The 25237-nt window shown below is 41.8% G+C and overlaps 2 protein-coding genes across 2 annotated transcripts in view; one reads left to right on the forward strand and one right to left on the reverse strand.

Annotated features, from left to right (window-relative positions):
• Positions 1-25237, reverse strand: part of LOC138626308 (ADP-ribosylation factor-like protein 15) — a 155379-nt gene that overhangs the window by 101348 nt on the left and 28794 nt on the right. The gene's annotated exons all lie outside the window — the stretch shown is intronic.
• On the forward strand, positions 1755-13316 carry snx18a (sorting nexin 18a). The gene is made up of 3 exons (XM_069707880.1): positions 1755-1999; positions 2030-3681; positions 11200-13316. The coding sequence occupies exons 2-3, from the start codon at positions 2142-2144 to the stop codon at positions 11451-11453; spliced, it is 1794 nt and encodes a 597-aa protein (XP_069563981.1). The 5' UTR covers positions 1755-1999; positions 2030-2141; the 3' UTR covers positions 11454-13316.

The following is a 25237-nucleotide window of genomic DNA, read 5'->3' on the forward strand; positions in this document are numbered from 1 at the left end:
ATGTGAACTGCAGGGTTTTGGATGATTCGTGTCAACAGTGTGTGTCTATTTCCTGTTAATTAACAGGTAAAGATGTCATTAAGAAATACACTGGCAACTTCAGTGCACGTAATCAATACACCAATCTGCCCAAAACTACCACACTGGAAGTTTTAGATGGCCATTGCTATCTTATTAAGGAAATTTATAACAAGCATCTTTCATTGTTTTTCCTGTTCATCAATAAAACAATAAATCTATAACTACAGAAAATAATCAGCAGATTACTCATCACTATAAATCATGTTTAGATACAGCCCCTGCAGATCGCTACATATTTGTTTGGATGTATATGTTGAATAATGTATTTTAGCCTTTTATGACTGGGACTTAAAAATAAACGTAGCTACTGTAAGCGATTATGTCACTCATACCTGAAGTGCAAATGGTATCAGGAATGTGATTCTGTCATCATGATGTCAGCATTTTATAAACATCAAGACTGACATCCATACTTTTTCCTGAACATTTCAAGTTGACATTTGAGCCATTCAGGATAGAAATTGATCGTAGGGTGGAGTTTAGCCTGTGCTTATAACAGAATTTAGACCCTATTTTTCAAAAAATATAATTTCAAAAATGGAATTAAATAAAATATAAAAATCCATTCAGAGCACTTAGACTCGTGACCTCAGTATCTCTGCTATTTATAAAGCTATGACCGAGTGTGACCACACTCTTAATGGCTTTAGATTCCAATATGTTCAGGGTTGTAGTTACCACTGAGGAACCTGACGTTGTGTCCTCAGTATTTTTGGCGAGTGTGAAGGCTTCAACAACACATCACTATGAGCAGATAACATTTCTGATGGAAATCAGGTGTGCAGAGTCCTCTGCGATAATGATCACTGACATCAGGACATATTTTGAATGTGAGGCCTCTGCCGTATGTCACGTTGAGTGATGGCCAACATAAGACAACTGAACAGGACTCCTAACATTGACCTTTTTTAATGTAGTCATTACAGATGCCATAGATGACTAAATGGAATAACTAGTGTTTTATATGTAAGCATTAACACAGTTTGCTTTCTTTGCTTCAATGCAGGCATCTTTTTCACATAAAAATATAAGATCTATTCTTAAAGTCATTTAAGATCAGGAATCTTGCCAGAGTTTTGCACATGAAAAAGTATAAATTTTTTCAGATAACTCTACTTGTAACAAGGTAAAGTTATGCAGGAGAATCACTGCTTTCTCTTTTTACCACTAGCAATCAGTTAGGCTACTTTGTGATGCAAACTTTTCAACATTGTGCCTGGCTGAGGAGTGAAGAAATAATACCATGGATAGCCTGAAACAGGTTTATTGTGTATTTTATGATCTTAATATGAAGGTAACCGGTTATTATGAGTGACAGATAAATGCAGTGGCGTAACAATAACAATTTTGAATTATAACCTCCAATTTGTTAATTATCATTGGTTGTAAACGTTGACACCACATATAAGACTCATGACCCCACATTTCTTTCTTTTTTTTTTTTTTACATCAAATTGTTTTCTCGCTGCTCTTGTTCCTCGCATGAAGCCAGGGTTGGTCTGCAATCTGCTTTTTTTGGTGCATGAAGCACTCAACAAGTGTGGAAAAGCTTGTGTCGCTCTCCCCCCATGCAGGCGCTTGATTTGTGTTGTCTGGGTGGATTGCAGTCTGGAAGCTCCGCCCTCGATTATTCAGCCTGGTCGACTTGCGGTTGATGCACAGCGAGTGAAGGCAGAAGCGTCCGACTGAGAGCAGAGGGAGGCTGGAGGAGCACAGACTCATGTTTATTGGAGCACAAAACACCGTCAATCCTGGTTCATACACTGCAGCCTCTGGATTTAAACCTTCGCAGTTTCCTCTCAGGTTTGACCGAGACGGAGGACCGTGCAGAAAGGATTTACACACGTTGTTAGAAGTTTGTACTCGGGAGTTTGAGGAGTAGTTTTTGGTGTGTGTGTGTGTGTGTGTGTGTGTGTGTGTGTGTGTGTGTGTGTGTGAGGGGGGGAAGGGGGGGGGGACTGACTGAGCTAGCCTGGCAGCCCGCTGCGCTTCCCTCCTGCCCCGGCCAGCCAGCCATAAGCGATCCCGCTGTCCTGCTCTCCTTCCAGCTGTGGCGAATCATGGCGCTCCGAGCCAGAGCGCTGTACGACTTCAACTCCGAAAACCCCGGCGAGGTGTCAGTCAAGGAGAACGAGATCCTAACTTTGTACAGCCAACAGGACATTGAGGGCTGGTTTGAAGGAGCGAACAGCAGAGGAGAGAGGGGACTGTTCCCCGCGTCGTACGTGGAGATCCTGACGAGCGACGCTGCCTCCACGTTCAACAACAACAGCTGCAACACATCTGGGGACACTTACCCGGACTCCCGATACGCCAACATCCCATCCGGAGGGTTTGACGGCTCTTTTAAGCCTAAAGTTGAAAACTTTTCTAAACCGTCTCCTCCTGGTTTCACCACTTTCCCAGCTCCCTTACAACAACAGCATCCTCCCCCTCAGCAGCAGCAGCAGCAGCAGCAGCACACCTACCAGCAGCCCAACCAAGGCAGCGATGATGACTGGGATGATGACTGGGATGACAGCTCCACGGTGGCAGATGAGCCGGGGACAGTAGGAGGAAGGTACCAGGACTTTGAAGGCAATGGTGCCTCCACCTATAGAGTGTCAACATCCTCAATGTCACGAGGTAATGCACAGCAAGCAAAGAGTTCTGCTACAGTCAGTAGAAACCTGAACAGGTTTTCGACCTTTGTGAAGTCAGGAGGAGAGGCGTTTGTTCTCGGGGAGGCGTCGGGCTTTGTGAAAGATGGGGATAAGATCTGTGTGGTGATGGGGCAGTACGGTCCAGAGTGGCAGGAGAACCCTTACCCCTTCATCTGCACGATCGACGACCCCACCAAACAGACCAAGTTCAAGGGCATGAAAAGCTACATTTCCTATAAGCTGACACCCACACACACACAGAACCAGGTGAACAGGAGGTATAAGCATTTTGACTGGCTGTACGCCCGGCTGGTGGAGAAGTTTCCTGTCATCTCTGTGCCACACATCCCAGAGAAACAGGCCACAGGGCGCTTTGAGGAGGACTTCATCTCCAAGAGGAGGAAAGGCCTCATGTGGTGGATGAACCACATGACCAGCCACCCGGTCCTGGCCAGGTGTGATGTGTTCCAGCACTTCCTTACCTGCAACAGCACCGACGAGAAGGCCTGGAAGCAGGGAAAGAGGAAGGCAGAGAAGGACGAAATGGTCGGAGCCAACTTTTTCCTCACCATCAGCACACCTGCGGCTCCACTCGACTTCCAGGAGGTCGAGAGCAAAATAGACGGATTCAAGACTTTCACCAAAAGGATGGACGACAGCACCTTGCAGCTCAACACCACTGTCAGTGAGTTTGCCCGCAAGCAGATCAGCGGCTTTAAGAAGGAGTATCAGAAAGTGGGGATGTCATTTAAGGTCCTGAGTCAGGCCTTTGAAATGGACCAGCAGACGTATTCTACAGGACTCAACCAGGCTATCTCCTTCACCGGGGACGCATACGAAGCCATCGGAGAGTATTTTGCTGAGCAGCCAAGCAAGGATCTCGACCCAATCATGGATTTGTTAGCGCTTTACCAAGGACATCTGGCAAACTACCCAGACATCATCCATGTCCAGAAAGGTAAACAAACAACACTGTACTTTTCTAGATTTCTCACTCACTGATTTATCTGGTTTAAGGTTGCTTTAAGGAGCCTCTCAGTAGACCGTTTATTATAATCCCATGACAGCGGGAATGACAGATTGCTGACATTCTAAACTACATTAAGAAACTATTATTAATTAAGAGTTGGACAAAAGGGAAGATGATTGTCCAAACTGAAATACTACAGTATTGAATGAAAGACGCACTCAATTAAATCCCACAACAACACAATGGGACAAATCTCTAATGTTTCATAATACAAGTGTCCCAGACAATCTAAAATTCAAACCGTGTCATCGTCATGGTTTCACCTCGCCCTGGCATGATAAACCACATGGTTGGGCTTACAAAAGAAATTCACGTCACTCTCTCTCGGACTCAAATTCCGGCATGCAAATTTGGTGTTTAAAACCATCCAACCATCCCTAACTGACCTCCTGACACAAACATGAGCACTTTAGTTCTTCTTCAAATGACGTCCGTCGCACGACATTCAACACGTGACTTTTGTCACATGATCTGTGCCCACCGAGGCCAACCATCACTGATAGGTGTATTGCACACTTTGGTGTGATACTGGGCTTTAAAATTCATATACTACATAAAATAAAGCCGTACGGTAGCAGTGGCATCATTAACCCTGTTTCTAGACCTTACTTTCTACCACAGTTTTGGCTGAGGTAAAGTCAACCGGTTTTAAAGTGAAGAAGGAAGTGTGTTTGCTGGTCACAACAAGACAAACACCACAATTAGTTTCAGACAGTGTTGCTGTTGTCACAGCAGCAGCCTGTGTCAATATGGAATACAAATAGGCAGTGTTTGCATGTGGAGATTAGTTTACATGCTGCTGCCATTGTTTGTTCCACCTGCTGAGTCAAATGGGCAGCACCCCGTTGGGCTGTGTTTGAGTTTCCATGACGGAAGTGTGACGTATCAGCGGACACACAGATAATCTCCAATCTGCGTGGATTGATACAACACCAGATCTGTGTTTCTTTGTCTGCCCTCCATCCTCCTACACAACTCCAACCCAGGCTGTTTTCATTGTGAGGCAAAATGTCACTCTCACACAGCATTGCGAAGGAATGTTCTCACTGCTGTTGCCATGTAGCTTTCTTTATGAGAGTAAATGATTTGGTAAACTACTGCTCCTCTTTGTGGGTTATACCTGACTGACTGCTGCATGAACATTTGCCAATATGTCTTCCTTTTCACGCTGACAATCCTACCTAACACAGGACACAATGTAGGACATGGGCAAATATATTCTCGCAAGATTAGTGGATGATGTGAACTAATCCTTCTCATTCCATGCATTAGTTCCAGCTCTTGTGTTGCACCTTACTGAAATCACACGGCTCTCTCTCTGGAAATGAATGTTTTCATCTGCGAGTTCCGAGAGCTTAATTTATCAGATATGTGAGTCTGAAAATGAACTGTCAGACTCGCTAAAATAACTTAACCTCAATTTAAGGTTTAGCATATTGCTGTTGCCTGTGGAAAACTTTGTTTATCATCTGGGTGCCAACAAACACTGGCCCCCATTCACTCCACTATAATAGATGCCATTGGAAAGAGGGGGGTGTGTGTGTGTGGGGGGGGGGGATGGGTGTTTAGGCTGCAGTGGGACTCAAAACTTCCCAGTCAGCTCAAATCAAGTTTGCCACGTAGGCGCCACACACACACACACACACACACACACACACACACACACACACACACACACACACACACACACACACACACACACACACACACACACACACACACACCAAAAAAGGTGACACAGCCTGGTGTGATAAGCCCAGCCTAATTCCACAGATAAGAGATTCAGAGGTCCTTGCTGCAGGGACAATGTTGAGAAAAGACTCACAAATAAACAGACACACTGGTAGACTGAGAACAAAGCTGATGGGACAGACAGGGCATGCAGCAGATGAAAGGAGAGCCTTGCATCACGTATTGAATCTAAAATGACTTTGATCTCACCTTGTTTTTAATGCACTGAGGCTGTTACGGTCCTCTCTTTATTCTGGTCTGGGTGAGCCAATTTTTCTGTTTTTGTTATTTTTACATTCCTTCCCCCTTAATCATTACGCAAGTGAGGAACCCATTCCTTTCTGTTTATAAGACATGTAAAAGACAAAAATACAAATTCCTAATTTAATAAAGAAATATTAGACATGGAAACTTTAGACTTGCACGTTAGTTGTTTTTTTTTTTACCCCCTATTTAAGAGGATCTCCCTGGAGGCGGTCTCGTCATCAGATCACAGCTGCTCTCTGTAGGATAAACACATCACAGCTGCTGCTTATCACTTTTATCAATAGCTCATTTCCATTTTTAGCTTTCTCGGTCCACCTCATGACGACCACAGATACCACGTAGAGTTTTATTTGTCCCAACACGAGTGACCGGTGAAATGTGAGCCTTCTCACAGTGACATTGACCGTCACCTTATTGATCTCCACCTCCACAGGGACCCCCGTTAGCCATCAGTGTGCAGCCTGGCAGGGACAACGCTCCTGCCACTGACATCATATCTGGCTTTTCAGAAAAGCATTTAACGCTTTATTTTTGTCTTAATTTGATGTTGAGTTCTTGACAGCATGAAGGTGTGATGTGGCTTCTTGTTTCGAGTTCTCCAAGGGGAGGGGAGGAGTTTTATATATGTTGACTCTTTACAACCTGAAGATAAGTAACACTGGTTTGGATGATTACAAAAGAAGCTACAGCTTCTAATATGTGCAAAAAGACAATGAAATGCTCCTATTTAGCATAATGGAAGCTCAAAGAGAGGAGTTAATTGAATCATTAACTTCTGAACGCAGATGTTTAGGTCTAAATGTGGTCCAGCAGTTTATAGTACAGTATGTAGAAGGGAAAACCTTTTTTTTTTTTTTTTTTTTTTAAATCTGCACTGACAGTCTTTATCTGTCATGTGAATATTAAAATGCAGCCCCTGTTGCTGCTGAAGGTTACTCTGTGATATTAATCTTCAAGGAAAAACCTGTTGACTGTTAACCAGGGTGTGATAATGTGTTTCAGTCTTCAGTCAACAGCAAGCCAGAATAACATAATAGAGCACCAATCAGTTTATGATAAGTTTGCAAATGATGTTTTAATTGACTCAATTAAAAAGCTCAGATACCAAGTCTTCAACAGGCTAATAAAATAGACTTTTGTCAGGGAAGAGCCCACACTGATGAACTTCAGGGCAACGAGGACTGATCTCAATCAAATCAACATACTGTGGTTTACAATTTAATTAAATCAGTTGGCTGGAGAGCATTCAGACTACATACAGAACACTTTCAGCAGGAGAAGGAAATCACCGATTTACAAGGAAGCCAGGCTTTTCTGCTGAGTCAGCCTTTAAGCTGCCACTCCTCCAGTGCAAACACTGCGGCGGGTCTGTCTCATGAACCGTATTGTTCCGGGCTAGTTAAATGTCCTCTGGTGCACAAATGGATGACAGAGGTGGTGGAGTGATGAGATGGGGATTGCCGCTGGTTGTTCAGGCCATTGGCTCGCTGGAGCTCTCGGGTGTTGCGTAACCGGGGGATTACGTAAGAGCTGAAGCCTCCAGTGAGGCCAGCAGGGCTCTGTGCCACCTCCGTACACCCAGGGAAGAATTCTGCAAAGGCCATTATCAGGACGTTTGCTTGTTTTGATAGGAACTGCAGTGTGCTGCAAACATTATGTATCACTGTAGGTGACGTAGGGTTTGGGCAGTAATCGGTTGCTTTGAAAAAGTCCATACATTTACGTGAATAAAATATGATTCTGTATCTTGAATACACTGGAAGGCTAAGAGGCCAAAAGCAGGAGTTCGTAGTCATTGACTGTAAATAATTCACTTCTATTCACTTTATTTACAATTCCCTGTTCCTATAAATATACTGGAACTGGTGCACGCTTTTTTGATTGATATTATTTATTTATATCAGGAGATACTGCTGCAAAAAAATTGAGATCATATTTATGTTCACTGCCAAAGAAGCTTTACAGGATTTTCTTTGCAGAATCCTTAAAACAAAAGGTTTGAGATGAGATGGTTTATGATTCAATTTTTAAAAGATATTTAACCACATCTTTATTTTAATGATTGAATGATTTTTTTTTTTAAATTAGTTTCTGTTATGTGGAACTTGACAGTAGTGCTTAAACTATTAGCTGATTTATTGGTGTTGGCAGATGCAACAATGAGTCTCTTGATTGTTTTATTTATTTTTTTAAGCAAAAATAAACTTTCAGAACCCACTTTTATGGGTTGCAGCCTGGGACATGTTTGAATTTCTTGATTTTCTCCGTTATTTATGACAGTAAATGAAATAGTATCAGGTTTTAGACTGATCGGACAAAACAAGCAATATGAAGGCTTCATCTCCGCCTGTGGGAAATAATTTTGAAGAGTAACAATAAATTAATTGAGAAAATATTCATCAGAGGAATCAATAATTTAGATTTGAGGAACTACTTGAATCTTATTAGTGGTTGTAATTTTTGCAGCAGGCCTTTAAAGTTTACTTGCAGCCTCCTGTGAAAATAATGTGGCTCCGCATATTACAGTTTGCTGACACCATCCTTTGTGACTGAACTCTTGCCTTTTCCAGTAAAGTCTCCATGGTAACAATTATTCCTGCTTAGTCCATTGATGGGCTTTTAAAACACAGGAAGCCAGAGACCTTTAAGGTATAGTAAACACCATGGGAATTTATATTGAAGTCTGTGGACGTCTGTGCTTGTTCCTGTCTGTCCTTGTTCCCGTCTGTCCTTCCCGTCTCCTCCGGCCTGTATCTTCTTCTGCTGTTTTCTTTTCCTTTTTCTGTCATCTTCAATCTGTTGTGTATTATGCTCATTTCAAAGATCTGGGTTAAACTGCAGCTGAGGGAGCCAGAAGGCAAACTGAGCTTAAGGGGGAAGGGCGAAGACATGTTGTTTTGGGGGAGGGTGGTCTCAGCATATTTGTCTATGTGCTGTAATAAACAGCCTTACATGTTGCTGAGTGTTGTGCGTTGTAAAAAAAGAAGGCGGTCATGAACTTTAACAGAAGTCAGAGCGGCGGGTTCAGGTCAAGAAGTCCTCTGTTGGTTTCAGGAAACGAGTTTCAGCTGAGTGCTGGTAACTCAGCCCACATCAAGACAAAAAAACCCATGACACAACAGTGCAAGAAGTGCACTCCAACCTGAAGCCAACACGCAGTTTGGATTGTCTGTTAGCTGGTCATTAATGCACGATGTTTCACTGGTCTTTCTACATTCAGTCTGTGCAACATACCAGTGTCAACACTCAATGACATGTAGTACATCAGTACTGGTTTCTGTATTTCAAAGTATTGAGCAAACCACTGCTTCGGTAAGGACCCTCCGTAGGTCCGATCAAATGAGTCAGTTTCGCTTAAAACCTTTTAAGACTAGATTCATGATTATTTTTAATGTTAATCTGTGGATGATTTCCTTAATTATTTAGTCTATCAAATGTCTAGAAATGTTGAAAAATATCAATCAAAAATGTCTTGTTTTATCCATCCAACAGGCCAAAACACAGACTGATATGTGATAAACAGAAAGTGAGATTCCTCACAAATGAGAAGCAACAAAAATAGTAAATGTTGCTGTTTCCACGGCAGCAAGGAGATGCAAAATTAATTTGAGAAGGGGTGACATTAACAAACTTCCTCTATTTGGTATACAAATGTAGGTGCAAACTGGACAATTATTTTTGACAAGAACATAAGAAACCCTAAGAAATGATATAAGCACACAAACATAGGTTTCATGTCACCACCCTCACCATTGTGTCCTCTTTGTTTTCAACTTGGACATATTTAAGTTGTAAGTTCAGGCAGAAGGACATATCCTTCCACTTACCCTCCCTTTACAATTTAATACTAATTGCTGGTGACATTTCTTCCTTTATTCGGTCAGATATCATCAGTTTGATAAGAAGTCAGCCATGAGCTCCTGGTGTTATGACCCTCCTTCTGCTCCCATCCAACCATCTGTCTGGAAAGTTTGAGGCTCATTTCTTGTATTGGCACCACAATGACTGAAGGCTTATTCTGCGGCAAGCAAACTGAGACTGCTTTTTCTTTTTTCACATGAAGTTGCACTGACAGTTGATATGCGTGTGAAAATGTGAGGTTGTAAACCCCCCTCTCTTTCCTCGTGTGATATTCTCGGTATGAGTGCAACACTATGAATTTGGTTTTGTTGCAAGCTATATAGCTACTTATTTTTTTTTAATTTTTTTTTTATAGTTTACTTAAATTCACCTAAAGAGATCAGTACTATGTCCAACAGCTGAACTAAAAAAGTGATTCAAATTCATCAGTAACAACCAAAGAGTGTAAACCTTCATAGTTGTGCTTCAATAATATGACTCACATGAAAGAATCTAAAAATCTAAAACTTCCGCTAAGCTCGTTGCTGTTGCACAACATATATGCGGTTTACAATAAGGTGGCAGAAATCATAGAAATGTGATTTTTTTTTTTTCAACAATTAATCCCTCACTTTCAACAGAGGTAAAAACTACAACAAGAAAGCGAGGTTCTTATTTTTAGATGGACACTGCATATTTAATATGCTTTATGTGACGCCATATATGGTTTGTTTTAAAAGACTGAGACATCAAGCTGCATGTCTTGAGGGAAACTTTAATAGCCACTAGCTATAGTACTGTAAGTAATTTTGACACTCATACTGTATATGAATTGCTCATACCGCTTTAGTCAGTAATATATCAGAATAAACAGGAGTTGTTTTTTTTTCCTTTTTAAACTCGAATCCCTAAAAATTTGCCAATAAAATGCTCCTTGGCCTTGGAATTAAAACTTGATACTGCAATAAGATAGTTAGCTGGACATGCTGACATTTTCTGCTGTTGGTAGGAGAGATAAACACGATGTTAAATGCGTTCCTTCTGCTCTTGTGGAGGGTTAACGAACGGTCAATTGCTTGACCATGACACCATTGTTGAAAAATAGCTCAATCTTACTAAACAGATGTGTTAACATTTTGTTAGGCAGTTACCCATGTTCCCCAAATCGGTAGATGGTATCAAACTGCCAGAAGAATTCCCTTAAATGGTCGGCTGGGCTTTGAAGTGACATAATGTAACAGATATTTTTAGAGTTCGGGCCCCCGTGTTCTCTAACTTTAGATACAGATGTGCCTCTGGTTCTCAGGGACTTTGGAACAAACGGGTCGTGCTCAGAAGCATTCCCACTATTTTTGGTCAGTTTGATAAGTCAAAGGTTAAGTTCAAGGAAATAAGATCCTAAAGGGGGAACGTTGTTAAAACACATGGAACCTGCTTGAGGGCTTTTTGTTGTTGTTGTTGTTTTGGTATAATTAGACCTGGATGTTCCCCCTGAGATTAAATATTGATATGGTGTGGGTGTTTCTCTATTTGCAGAACACTGACTAACATGAAGCAGTCGGATCTCTGTCTAAAGTCATGCTCTTTTTTTTCCCCCTCCACAAACAGGAGCCCTGACAAAGGTGAAAGAGAGCCAAAAGCATGTGGAGGAGGGCAAGATGGACCGGGCGCAGGCGGAGGGCATCAACGACCGCTGCAACATTATCTCCTGCGCCACGCTGGCCGAGCTCCAGCACTTCCACCAGATCCGCGTACGCGACTTCAAGGCCCAGATGCAGCACCATCTACAACAGCAGATCGCCTTCTTCCAGAAAATCACCGGCAAGCTGGAGGAGGCTCTGCAGAAGTACGACAACGCGTAGTGGATCACTTGTCTCGGCCCATCGGTTCAAATTTCTGTGATGAACGGCCCTGCATCTCCCTCGGCCTGCCGGCGGCGTTTTTGGCAAACACCAGCCAGCACCACACACTGCTGAGTGCTGCTCATCCAGCAGGGAGGGATATTTGAGGACATTACGTTCCAGTAATTGTGAAATTTCAACCAAATCCAGGTTTCGGTGGGTGTTGGCCGTATTTTTTGGGCAGTGGCTGTCCTTGTTTAAGAGAGGACTTTGATGTTAGGCCAACTTTTAATACAAACAAAGGTCCAATTCTTTTAGATGTCGTGAGAATCAATAATAACGGTGGTGCACCACTCGGTCCGGTGCGTGGGTGAATTAGATCTGATGTAATGACCTGCAGAGAGAGAGCCTTGTATTCGCTGCTGCAAAAACTCCTGGTGCAAGATTTCATATATCAAGTATTTCTAGCCTTACAACACTGTTTTTTTTTTTTTTACCTAACTGGTGAAGCGACTGCGGCTCCAGCAGCAGCGACACACTGCCTTCTGGAAACACTCAAGCCCCGCCTGGTGTATTTCCTCTGGGGCACACAGGACTACATGTTTACAGCACTGGCACCACTGTCTCGCTGTGCCTTCGGATTACGTTTCTTTGGTCATTTCTGTTAATAGTTACTAAAAAGCTTTATATACTGTTTATGTAGAAATATATTGTATTTGTTTTTACAGCGCAACACATTTGAAAAAAAGAAAAAGGTCACTGTGCTTTGAACGAGAGCAGTGTCTTTTATGGGAAATTATTTTATTTGAAAGGGCTTTTTTTTTAATTTTTCCAGTGGCCCTCAGGATAGATTTTTTTTTTTTCAAGATCAAGGAGTCACAATTAGGACCCATGCTTTACTCATGGCACAGCAAGCACTGGTGCTCAAATAAAAATGCCGGATAACAGAGTTTGTGTCGACAAGGTGTTGGTTTTCAGGCTTAGTTTGGGGGTAGTGTTCAGAGGCAGGCTGTTCCAGGGTAGAGGGCTCCTCACCTGTTTTAATACTGCAGTCCTTTTCATAGCACACTTCTAGGCAGTTCAGCTGTACTGATGTTTTTAACCTTTATGATGCCGGTTGCATCATGAAGAGATTAATGTAGAAGCAAAATAAAAAACTCCTCCTTCACAGAAAGATCTTGGTTGGTCCTGTGTGTTTTGTCAAGAACTTTAAATAACGACTTTGTTTTTTGTTATTCTTCATTTAATCAGCCTAAAAATGTTAGATCATTTCAGTCCGGAGCATAAATACCGTGAACAACTGGGGGAAAAGCCAATAGAAACTTGTGGATGTGCTGACAGGTTAATTTGCCTTTTAAATATCACCTGACAGACGAGCCAGACAAATAGAATTTATACACCAATGTAATGTAACCACCTCACCGGTTTACAATGCCAAAAAGACAAAGAGAGCAAACCGTGCAGCTCTAACTGCACTGTTTCCTTGGCTGCGTCCCAGGAGGACTGGTGTGCCGTGTCTGGGCTTCATGCTAAGCTGCATGCTCGGCGCACAGATCTGCTGACAGCACAGAGCGCAGCCAGCCATCTGGGACATCTGGCCACTGTTAAAAGTGTCAGAGTGGATGACAGCGAACACGCAGTGAACAGGAAAAGGTCAAAAAACAGCTGGCAGGAGTTTTTCATTAAAGCTATCATCACCACCACCTATAACCAAGTTAACAAAGAGCTGATTGGAGAGTTTCTCTTTGTACATGCAGGTTTTTCTTTTTGCAGGTTTACGTTGAGGTGAATACACCATGAAGGATTTTTTTTTTGTTCTTCTGATAAGAATCCAGTGATGTGATGTAAAGCAGAAATGAAAGCAGGTTCCATCACTACTAGGTCACAGCAGCAACCACCTGCTCCTGTAAACATGTTTGTATGTTAATGTAATGTCATGTTACACGTTAATTATCATCTATGAAGACATCCCCCTCTGGTCTCCTCTTTTGCCTCTGCTTGAAACCAAAGTACAAACGTTTAGAGAAGCACTGACAAGAAATGGTTACCGCGGAACTGCCAAGATGTCTAACGAAATTATGGTAATTAAATGTTCTGGGATTATTCTGAGCACTATCACAAACTGGAACAAGACACTGAAGCTTCTTTACGTGCAGTTAATGAGTCCATTTCTTCGGGGAAAAGCAGATGCCTTTTAATTCCGACATGACTCGGAGGCTACAGCCACACTGGCAGCTGTGTCACAGTACGCAATACAACGCGGTCAGTGCTAACATGCTAACAAAGTAACTGAGCTGACTGTCATTAGTTAGAAGAGTTTAAGATTTGTGTTAACCTAATGGTGGCACTAAATGAAATGGAGGGGGAGGGGGGGCAATAGTTGATTGAGTAACTGCAGAAATTGATCTGCCAAATTCATCAGGTTGGTGTTGACATATTTCGTGAGGCCAAAGGTCAGGAGATTACTGTATCCTCAAAACGTCAACATACGGGTGAATTCAGTGGATTCACACTCTGTGGATCACAAATGTCTCTGCAGTACATCGAGTAGTTGTTCAGATATTTCAGTCGGGGCAAAAAAAAAAAAAAGGGTGGGCCGACTGACAGGCCGGCATTGCCATCTGTAGAGCTCCACCATAGCGTAGCTCATAATATCCTGTCATGTAGGCGCTCTCATCATCTCCTTTACCTTTCCTTTGTTCTATATTTTGTTTTGTGATCTCTGGGTTTCATGTCCTGCATTAAGATGTACGCAGCCTTTTACTTCAAGCAGAGTCACCCCACAGGCCTTCAGTCAATACTGCCAACGCCTGAAGAAATGGGTGCTCCTGTTTGTACATTGTTGCTCTTCACAGCCTGAAGCTCAGCTTGTTCTGAATTTGTAAAACTGATCAATTCTTAGCTGCTGTTGCTGCATATGATTCTTGTGAAAGGCATGATAACATAGCGTGACACAAGTGTAACTGCTGATGAGGGGAAAACAGGGAGACTCTCTGTAGGATTTGTTCTGGGAGCCGTAGCGTCTCATCACTAACAAGAAGCATAACATGTCCAACAATAAATTATCACAGCTCCGATGAGACTCGACTCGCTTGTTTTCGGACTTGCTGTGGCTCTGAGAAGTGAACAGGGTTTCTCCCCTCTAATGAGCTGGCACTGACGCTGGTATTGCTTTCACAAGGACTGAATCAGTGTCTCGAGATCCTGGTGTAGATTAAACCCAATTCCTGCTGCACCCTCCCTGTGCAACATGGAAATCTGGTTCACCAGTGAAACCAAAAAAGACCAACAAAAAGCTCTAAAACGGGGAGTTCAGGTGCTCATCAAACAGAAACCCCTTGAATCAGTCCGACCTCAAAACTTCTGCATCGTCGTTTCACATCGGCTATCCTTAACTCCGCTCATCTCTTCACTCTTAAGAGCTCTTACACTCAACCATGACATAATTTCACATTGAATCTCATTGTGAGTTTGACCCTGACTTCCCCTCATTGCTTCAGCTGATTAAAGCCGTCCAAATGTTACACTATAATGGCAGGAAATGCCCCGAGGCGAACCACAAAGATTTCATCCTTCGTATTTCTTCATGTAAGATTCTTATATTAAAAGAGGAAGTGCTAAGGCAAACACAGGATTTCTGTTAAAAGGAAACACTCTGTTTTAGATGGCAGTAAGATATTTCAAGTTGAGGTGAAATTGAAAAAAAAAAACAGAACATGTTGTTCTTGCACGGTGTGTTGAAACAGCTGGTAGGCCTCATCCCACCAGCAGCAAAGGACTGGGTAGTTGTGCTTGTTGAATGTGGATTAAGAGTTTGAAAGTTTTTGGCTCTGCAACTTTAACTTGTTTAGATATTACAAGGTAAAGACTCCAGTTGTTTCAGTAACATATGCTAACTTGTGCTTGCCCTTTTTTGATTGGTCACCACCACTTGTCCAAGGATGCCACATTGTTGTGCGGCTAACAAAACTCATCTGCCAGGCAGCGTTGGCATTCATTGGTACGCCATTAGCATACGTTGGAGTCCCATTTCTGTCAACCTTTCTCTTTCTCTTCTTGCTCTGTTTTTGGTCTCCACCAACTCTTCATGGAAAAATTTGTCTGTTTAGGTGCTTAACGCCCTGCTATGGATGTCAGGTTGTCTGTCTGCTGTTTGGTGCTAAACACACCATGAGAGCAGAAAAGTCAAGTAAAAGTTGGAAGCTGGTAAACACAAAGACACAAAGACCTTTAAGATGCCAAAATGCACCAGAGCTGAAGAGGACTTCAGATTTGTGTTCACCCAATCTGGTATTGCGACAAAGCGTGAAAAAAACAACTATATCATACTTTGTCAGTGTCACGTTTTACTCTCGTCTAGGCGGGAAAAGCCACGTGGTTCGGCACAGAAACGTCTCAGTTAGGGTTAGGAAAACATTTTTCAGTGACCCAACCCTGATTTCCTGGGTGAAAGTCCAGGGTTCGACCCATCCAACTAACACCAACCAAACTCTGTAGCGGGACTTCGATACATGATGTCCTTCTTTGACCCTGGTCATAAGAGCGTCTACTTTTCAAGCTGAGGCAAAACAAGATGTGACACTGACTGGACTGAAACACTTACTACACTGTAGTACACACTTTGGGGGCGGGGGTTAATGTGTACAAGCAACCCAGTAAATATTACAAGTGTTGTTAATATAGAAATCAATTATATCTTCCTTGAAGTTTCCTCTCATTTCATCCTAAAACAGGAAAAAAGTAAATTTTCCAAAAGGATGAACTACTTCTATAATAGACAGACAAGCCTTGAAAATGATGAGAGTGTGAAATGACTTGCACCGTTTTGGTGTTGACGTTTGCCTGTACTCAGCATATTCCTGCTGGCGGTGGGTGGGTGGGTGGGGGGGGGGGGTTTGGCTGGGGGACTCTGGCTGGATCTGTTTTCAATTACACAGCTGACAGACTCAGGTGCAGAGGGGATACGAAGCTCTGAGGCTCTGGGCTCTACAGATTTCTGTCTCTGGGGAAACAACACAGAACAACTCGGTCCAACAGTGGCCTCATGTTGCAATCCCACCATGAAAAACAGAATGTGTGCATGCGTTAATTCCTCCACCTCCTCCAGAGACTTGTTTTAAATTTATCCCGTGTGAATTTTTCATTTAAGTTTTCCTTTCCTTTAATCCTCTTAACACATCGGTTAAACCCCAACTGTGTACTCCTTCACATTTGAGCTGATAATCTAATATTTGATCCCCAAAAAGACATATTAAACAATCAAAATTGCTGACATTGACTGCTCCTTCACAGATGTGGAAAATTACAACTTTATTCTTTAGTGCCATCTGTGACGTCTTTTCTCATGTTATTGGAACGTGTGGTCTGTGTGGTTGAAAACTGACAGTTGTCATATGACGCTAATCAGCAGTGGGAAGTCAAACTTGTTCCCCTCTTCTAAAACAAGTTCTTTCTGCTTCTGTTGTTTGCTTAAAGCATGCAGCGTGCCTGAAATATCTACACCCTGATACTGAAAGCACCTCTCAGTTATGAAAGCAGTTTGATGGTGCAGCATGAGCTAATGGTTGAATCATGTATTCATTAAGTCTAACAAGCACTTGTGTAACTCCCAAGGATCAGATCGCTTGGTCACCACTTAACTACAACTTTATCTCACTGAATATCAGTTGAATTAGTCCAAGCTATTTCCTTGATTTTATCGTTCTATTTATTATCTATTTTGTCTTATTATTTAATGTTTATTACACTAACGCAGCAGAAAATCAATGAAAAACCACTTTTAACCAAGTCAAGTCCAAATTATAAAAAGTTTCTTGCATTATTTTAACATGTATTCCTGTTAAATGAAGATATATGTCCCTTCTCCTGTAAGTCTACATGCACAACTGAGCGTACAACTATGTGTTTCATGTTTGAATGTTATTTTGGCCCCCTAAGCACATTTTGGTGTTGCAGGAAGCAAGATTAGACAAACATGTGGGCCCAGTCAGCAGCTACCATGAGATCATCCACTGACCTCAGCGCAGCAGCACCCTGCCCACTCCCGGGAGCGAGGTCACTACCACTGGAAGACGCTCCAACACGCTACACCCTGCTTATAAAACATTACTTTAGGCCAAAATCACATTTGCTGTACCTAAAATTTTGCTCTGTTTGTAATCTAATTTAAACATTAACATGGTACAGTTTACGAAGGTGGCTGTGATTTGAAATAACAGAGGAAACGCAATAAGATTTTTTTTTTAATCTTTGGGTTTGTATGGTAAAGGTCGGATGAAATCAGCATCCTTCAGCCACACTCAATGTTATGATAACTGAAAAACATCCAGTATGAATCTTTGCCTGCTAAAAGGCTTAAAGCTTCTCCAGCTAAGTTTTTGTTTTCTGAATTGCATCACTTTTGAAGTAGGAGCTATAATGTTTTCTGTCAGTAAGAGACAAAGACAGGTTCCTATTACCTGTTTCTGGTGACCTCCCTGACCTTTCCCCTATTGCTACCACAGCCCAAATTTTCTTTTTGCATTAAATAAATACCCAAATCTTATTGGCAGATTGTTTTGACATGTAGAGAGCATGTTAATGTTCCCCTGATGGTAAAGCATTTCTACTTTGGACACCAACTAGTCTGAGTAGTGTAAGCTTATTTCTTCTTCATCACCTTCTGGGTAAAATGAGAAATTTACACACAAGACACTTGATGATCTAGTTGGCAGAAATGTATGAATGACATTCATTGTCTGCAGGGGATACAAATGTTAGACCTACATGGATGGATGGATGGATGGATGGATGGATGGATGGATGGATTTATATGGCTTTCTGATAGTAACAGACAAAGAGAGAGTCCTGTTAGATTTCCATAGTCCTCAGAGGGTGAACCCTGTCTTTGGTGACCTCTGTGACCTTCCCTCTTCTGCTACCATCAGCTAAGACTTTTCTCTTGCATAAAATCAAAAAGTAAATATCTCAGTGGCAGATTCTTGTGCCATGTAGACAACATTTTAATGCTCCCCTGATGATAAAGAATGGATAGAAATTTATGAATGACATTCATTGTCTACGGGGATAAACCTGTCAGACCCACATGCAGTTATTTAATAAAAGCTATACATTTTTAGTCAGGTAGCTGGAAACTAATCTGTTAATTGTGTGTTCTGCGCAACATTTTGGTATTGTGGGATCTAACGACAATGGCAGCCTCTGTGGACCACCAGAGGAGCTGTTGATGTTTAGTCCTGGATATTTAATACAGATTTGACCTTTAAAGATGTACATTTGCATGTTTTTTTTTTTTTAATCCATGGCAGTGTCTCATGGGAATTGTTGTATTTTTGTTGTTTATCCGAGGCCGCAGCGGAGGACATGCTGTGTGTCCTGTACCTGGCAGAACATTCAGGAATGTGGGAGCACTCGGCATTCTTTAGCCCCGGTTTTGTTTTTATAGCCCTCACACAGGAAGCTCACTCCGGTGGGGCCCTCATTCATGTTGTCTGAAAAACGCTGACGGCCCTCCCACTCCCACCTCTCTGGCTGCTCTCCAAGATACACACACACACACACACACACACACACACACACACACACACACACACACACACACACACACACAACATGCATTTTTTTGGTCGTTGTGGGCTAATGTGCACTCTCCCCTCCCCAATCAGAGTTTCATTTATAGCTCTAATTACAATAAACAAGTGAGCACAACCAGGCAAGAGTCCACTTCCCCCCCGCTCACACAATTATTTTCTCAGCAGCAGAACCATTTAAATGTCTGTCAATCATAAATAAAGTTGTGTGTTTTCATGAGTATTTCCTTGTTAGGAAAAAATATTCTCCTGGATGAAAGTTTATTAGTCACTTATTAGAGCCATCGGTATGAAAATCGTATTTCTTTTCTGTCAGGATTCATGCAGGAAACTTTTGTGTTTTTAAGTTGTATTTAATAAAAGGAAATTAGAATGGTGAGATACTGGAGGATCATTTAAAAGTGACAGTGAGATGATGACCCTGTCACCTATTCTGTGCAGCCAATCAGGGAGGTTCTCTGGAATTAGTACCACTTAGACCCAGGTGGGATCAATCTCTCATCCAGACCTGCTCAGTTGCAATCTTTGTTCAAAATTATCTATTAAAGAAGCACAATCAAAAATATACATGTAGCACGTGAAAATGTATCAAATGAAAATTCCCTTTTCTGACTATTATAGCCAACAACATTATATCAGGCAAGTCAGGGAAACAAAATCTGTGTTGGCAGAAAGACCAAACACAAGTGAGCAAGCATTTCTCAAATGTCACAAGTTCTCAGCTCATAAATGAAGATCAAATGAGCAAGAGGAATGTGTACCTTTCGCTCAGCATAATTATCAACAGAGAGTCAAGTAAATCACATACTGAGAGGAGAAGAAGTACACTCCATAACACTTCCAGTGTCACCAAGTTCAACGTTTTTGTCTCCATGTGACTTCATCTCATAAAGCCTTTAATAAAGCACATTCTCTTTCTCACTATCTCTGTGGGGACAACTCATTGATATAATGCATTCCCTGGCCCCCTATCCTAACCTTAACCCTAACCTAACCTAACCTAACTTAACTTAACTTAACTCTAAAACCAAGTCTTAACAATCAAACAACCGACTGTACCTTTGGGGACATCAAATTATGTCTCCACTGTGACACGAGTCCCTGTTGGGGAGTGTACATTCAAGTTAAAGTCCCCACCGCAACACACACACACACACACACACACACACACACACACACACACACACACACACACACACACACACACACACACACACACACACACACACCCCTCCCATTTTGTGTGTTCATTGTTTAGTAGCTGACACATCACTGATTCACAGATTCTTAAGATAAATGTCTGAACTTGCCGGTTACGTAAAGGGTCAGTATAGGTCCACGTTCAGGCGACAGGATGGGTCTGACTTTGGCTCATGATACTAAACGCATCACATCACCGCTCTTAAGTTCACTTCCAGACGGTGCAATAACGATTTCATGTTGAGAATATGCTTCGTGTGGGGCCTCAGGGAGAGGACCACATCAGGCACAACATCTGGTGCATGACGACGCTTTATGATCCTTCTGTGGATAAGTCTATTGACCGCCCTTGACAGTGAGGAACCATATCAATGGACAGCGGGAGTTGACCACACGTGTGTTGGCACTGTCCATGAATGCATGTCTCAGATGCCGATGTGTACTCTATTAGAACACAGAGGGACTCTAAATGTGTCGAAACCTGACACACTCTGAGGATCCTGGTGTCTGTTCTTAAGAAAGAGGCTTCACCAACTGGTAAAATGCCATGACCAATGATTACTTAACAGTAAAAAAATGTTTATCTGGAGTATATTATAGGAAAATGTATTGCAACTGAATTGTTGGCGCTTCCAATAATCCAATAAAACAAGCAAAAATATGGTTTGCATTCATTAAGTAATGAATAGAAACCTACAAAGTCAAGTAAATAGTAACGCAGATCCACAGTGTACTAGTGTGTTACAAACAAGGGGCACCCAACCATGACATCACCCATTGGTTTGTAAACTGCCTCTGGAGCTCCGAATTTGCATTTTGGCCGTCGTCATCTTACTTTTTTGAAGCTAGAAGTGACCATGTTTGGACGAGATGAGGAGGAGCGAGCGGTGAACCTGGCCGCACCACAGGCCTGTCAATCAAACAGACACGCCCCCACAATTACCACTTCTTGAGGCCTAATATCGAATTAATGTTGGGAATATTTTTAGATGACCCGCCAGAAAACTAATAAGAAGGAGTGACTTTAGTGAATGACACATAATGACTTCTGGAAAAAAATGTGTGTTGACTTTGTATTTAATGAAAGAATTTAAATAAGAGTCTATGGAGCCGGATGCTTTTTGGGGCCAATCCCTAGCGGCTGCTTTGGCCTCACTTTTCAGAACCGGAGGCTGAGTCCACTTTTACAAAAGCTCATTGGTTACAAAGAGCTGTCATAATTACATTAACAACAATGAATGTATCCAGAAAAAAAATGAAACTGGAATTTTTTAACGACCAAAGAACCAGTCGCTTACACCTGCAAAACCATCCCAAGAGCCACTTAAATTAGACAATGAAACGTCCAAGAGATGTTCGATGTGCACATGATCTGACTGTCTTTGGTGCCACTTCAGGTCACATCAGCCAGGTGCAGAGCAGACAGAAAGCTCTGCTCACTGCCAAAAGCCAGAGAAAAGCCGGTCAATGAATCAAGCAGCTAATCCTTTCTCCAGCAGAGGAGCAATGCTTAAACATTCAGTTTAGTTCCTGATTTAAAAAAAAAAGAAGAAAAAAGGTGGCTAATACTGATGCCATCTGGGTAAACAGCCACGGGAAGGAAGAAAGAGTAGCCAAATTTCAGCAAGGCCTTTGTGTTTCACTCCATCATTTGTACAACAGTGCTTTCTCCTAAGAGGTGGTCAGAGTGGCTTTTGGCACCTGCGTGTTAGATTCTGAAAGCCTTTGCAGTATTTTGCGTGCCTTGATTAGCTTTTATGAATAAACTAAACTGGGTGATATATTTGTGGCTTTTATAGTGCACCAACTTTGTCATTCTTGCAGCAGTTTATACAAGAAAATCGAGAGAAAACCGAGTTGTTTTAGGAGTGAAACACTGGCTTTGTCTGTACAATCCAACTGGGGCTGCAAGTGATTCAATTAACCATCTGGGTTTGTCTGTGTGGAGCTTTATTACACCAAATGAGCCACGATGGCTTTGTCTCTCTGAGCCTTGTCTTAGATGCTGCTATTATTCTTTAACCCTCAACCCCACAATTAACAAGCTTTAAATTACAATGATAACTCGGAGATCTAATATCTGAGGGCAAGAACCCATCCGACTCATCTCACTGTCTCTAGTTTTGTGTCCCATACACACAATGGAACGATATATTAGCTGGGTTGTGACCTGCATTAGCTCACTTTTAAAATCTCACGGTTGTAATTTAAAGGGTGAGCTGAGAACTGTGTGGGTAACACTTTGACCGTGCAACACTGCAGACAGCTCGCGGGATGATGATGTAAACTCTGATTTCTCTGAGGGCCGTACATGGTACATGTGACTGTTTCCAGACAGACGTTCACATTTCGTAACTCCACGCACCAGAAGGTCAGCGTTTTCTCGACACCGACTTCCTCTTTTACAAATTTGACTTTTGTCGATGGAAGCACAATTAAGTCATACAGTGTATGGGTTGAGTGCCAGTTCTGTGTCGGGTTGGATATTTGTACACAGTACAAGCAATACGTTTTGAATGAACCTTTGCAATAAATTCACCTTTGTCATAATTAATATTAATTAATAATTAATATTATCTCTAATATCAAAATATATTTAGCTGATGCTATTGAAGTTCATACTGATAAGAGGGGCTGCAGACATGTTTTATCATTGTTGTTGGACTCAAAGTTATGGCACCGGAACGATGCGCCCTCACTTCTTTTCTCCAAATGAAAGGAAATAAAATGTTTTTTGGATTTGGATGAAATTTATTTATATTTCTTAAGTGCTTGAAGATTCAATCATCTCTAATGCTTATGTCATGCGAGACAAACAATAAAGGCTGATGTGATGGTCAAAGATGTCATATTGACATTGTTTATTAATTCAAGATGTGAACTCGAAGCCTTGTTTTGATCAGGTACTGTTTGCCCCGTTAAAGTTACTGGATTACGCTCTTAACTAAAATAAACTAAAGATTTGAACTGGAATGTTCAATTGAATTTTTCCTGGATTTTGTCTAATTTATATACTGAAAAAAACATCATGAAGGAACTGGTATCAAAGTCAAGGTTCTGGTTCAGGAAGGTTTTGAACGATTTAGCCGTAGTCCGGTATATAAATCCTCTAGTGATACCTTGAATTTTCTCTTAGTTTCTTAAATGCAGTATATCAATCATAGATCATCATAGAACATCTGTAATTATTAAAAGACTAACGTTAGAAGTTAAGTTAAAGCAACGCCACACCGAGCTGCTGCGAAAACCTTGACAAACCATGCATCTCTGCGAAGGATTTCAGGCAATAAATAGTGTGATCTCTCTCTTTGGCAGTCTCTGGATTATTTTAGTTCAGTCTTTCAGATCATCAGCATTCCTGAACACAAACAGGCCATCTCAGCATGCAGAACAGTTGTGGGTGGTCTCATTAACAATGTGTGTGTTTGTATGATTTCACTTCAACCCTTTGAAGGAACTCAAGCAAAGTGTTGTTTTTTTTTACCACGAAAGAAAAAACAATGTTGGTTTGACAGTTTGGGGTTCGAGGTTGGGACTCCGTTTGGATTCAAACTGGAGAAGTACAGGAAAGGACAATGACAAGCCTGTCTGTGCGTTTGTTTATGTCTGTGTTTCTGTGTGTAAATGAGGGAGTGAGTTGTGTAAATGTTTTCAACCCTGACTCGTGTTGATCAAATCCCTCTCCCTAACGTCTATTGAAAAGCTATGACACTCGTATTTTTCAAACCTTCTCGACCCTTCTTGTTGTAGATTCCATTTAAAAAGGTGGCAGAAATTGAGACTGTGGATTGACACAAACTTTATAATCTGAGTGAGCGGCCAATTTTGTTTACACCTGAAAACAAAGCTCTGATTGGCTCACTTGTCCCTTTGGTTTTCGTTCAACTGTCGGCAGCCGGTAGCAACTGCTACCGACACGGGTCAACCGATAATCTTACATCCAAATGGACGTAGTTTACTGAAAAGTAAAGCCAAAGCAAAAGTACCTTAAAGTGCAAATACCACAGACATGCCCACAAAAACGCTGCAAGGCCTAATATCTAATTAATAATGATATTATTTCCAGATGGAGTGCTACAAAACTAATAAGGAGTAACTTCATCAAATGATACCATTATGACTCTGGTATTGCACTTTTACACACTTCCGCATTGGCCTCATTGTTCAGACCGGGATGCTCCGTCAACTTTTATATACAGTCTACGGTTTACAGTGAAACTTCCTCGAGCCATATTTAATTGCAACACATGCGAGCATCAAACGCTGTAAATCAGACGGGTGTAAATGTCATGTGGCATCGAGGGAAGCCGTTTACCCGTCACATCAACGGAGAGCTTGTTTGTTCATATCATGTGTACGTTTTCAGCTCTCACGTGATGCCGTCGCTCGCTGCTTTCTATTAGCTCATTTACCGTCAACAAGGCCATCCAGCAAACCTGGTGCCGACCACGCGCGAGTCCCGGAGCCGGGTGACTTTCTCTACCAAACAATCACATTCACTATGAGCTCACTGTGGTCTTTAATTAGCACCGGTAACGTCCCCAGTATCGGTGTCTGTGTTTTGTTTGTCAGGAGAACAAGTGATTGGCTTCCTCACATGATACCGTCAGCCGCGTGGTCTGACTCACAGCAGTGAAGCTTCAGCTACAGGAAGAAAAAAAAAAGAAGAGTCTTGTGCTTCTCCAAATCACATTACATGTTCACCTCTTGGGTCTTCACTGAGTTTTTTTTTTTAGCAGACATTTGCTTTGGCAACAACACATTTCCTGATGAAATACATCATCCTGGACGAGATGATTTAACAAAGTCCTGCAGATTTAGTTGTTTCTGGGATGCAAGGAAACTAAAATGAGAGTAAGTATAGGAAAGTGCAAGAAGTGCTGATAATTTATCTTTTTTCTAATTGCTCCTCTGGTGTAATGTGTCTTTTGTTGCAATGAGTATAGTACCATTACGAGGAGGGCACCAGGAAGCAAGACAGTTTAAATTATAGTGATAAAGAAAACGTCCAAAAAC

The sequence above is a fragment of the Brachyistius frenatus genome, unplaced genomic scaffold (assembly GCF_029030835.1).
Source record: "Brachyistius frenatus isolate BFR_SWC_R1_liver_20210118 unplaced genomic scaffold, ASM2903083v1 Contig_72, whole genome shotgun sequence".
NCBI classification, from domain to species: Eukaryota; Metazoa; Chordata; class Actinopteri; family Embiotocidae; genus Brachyistius; species Brachyistius frenatus.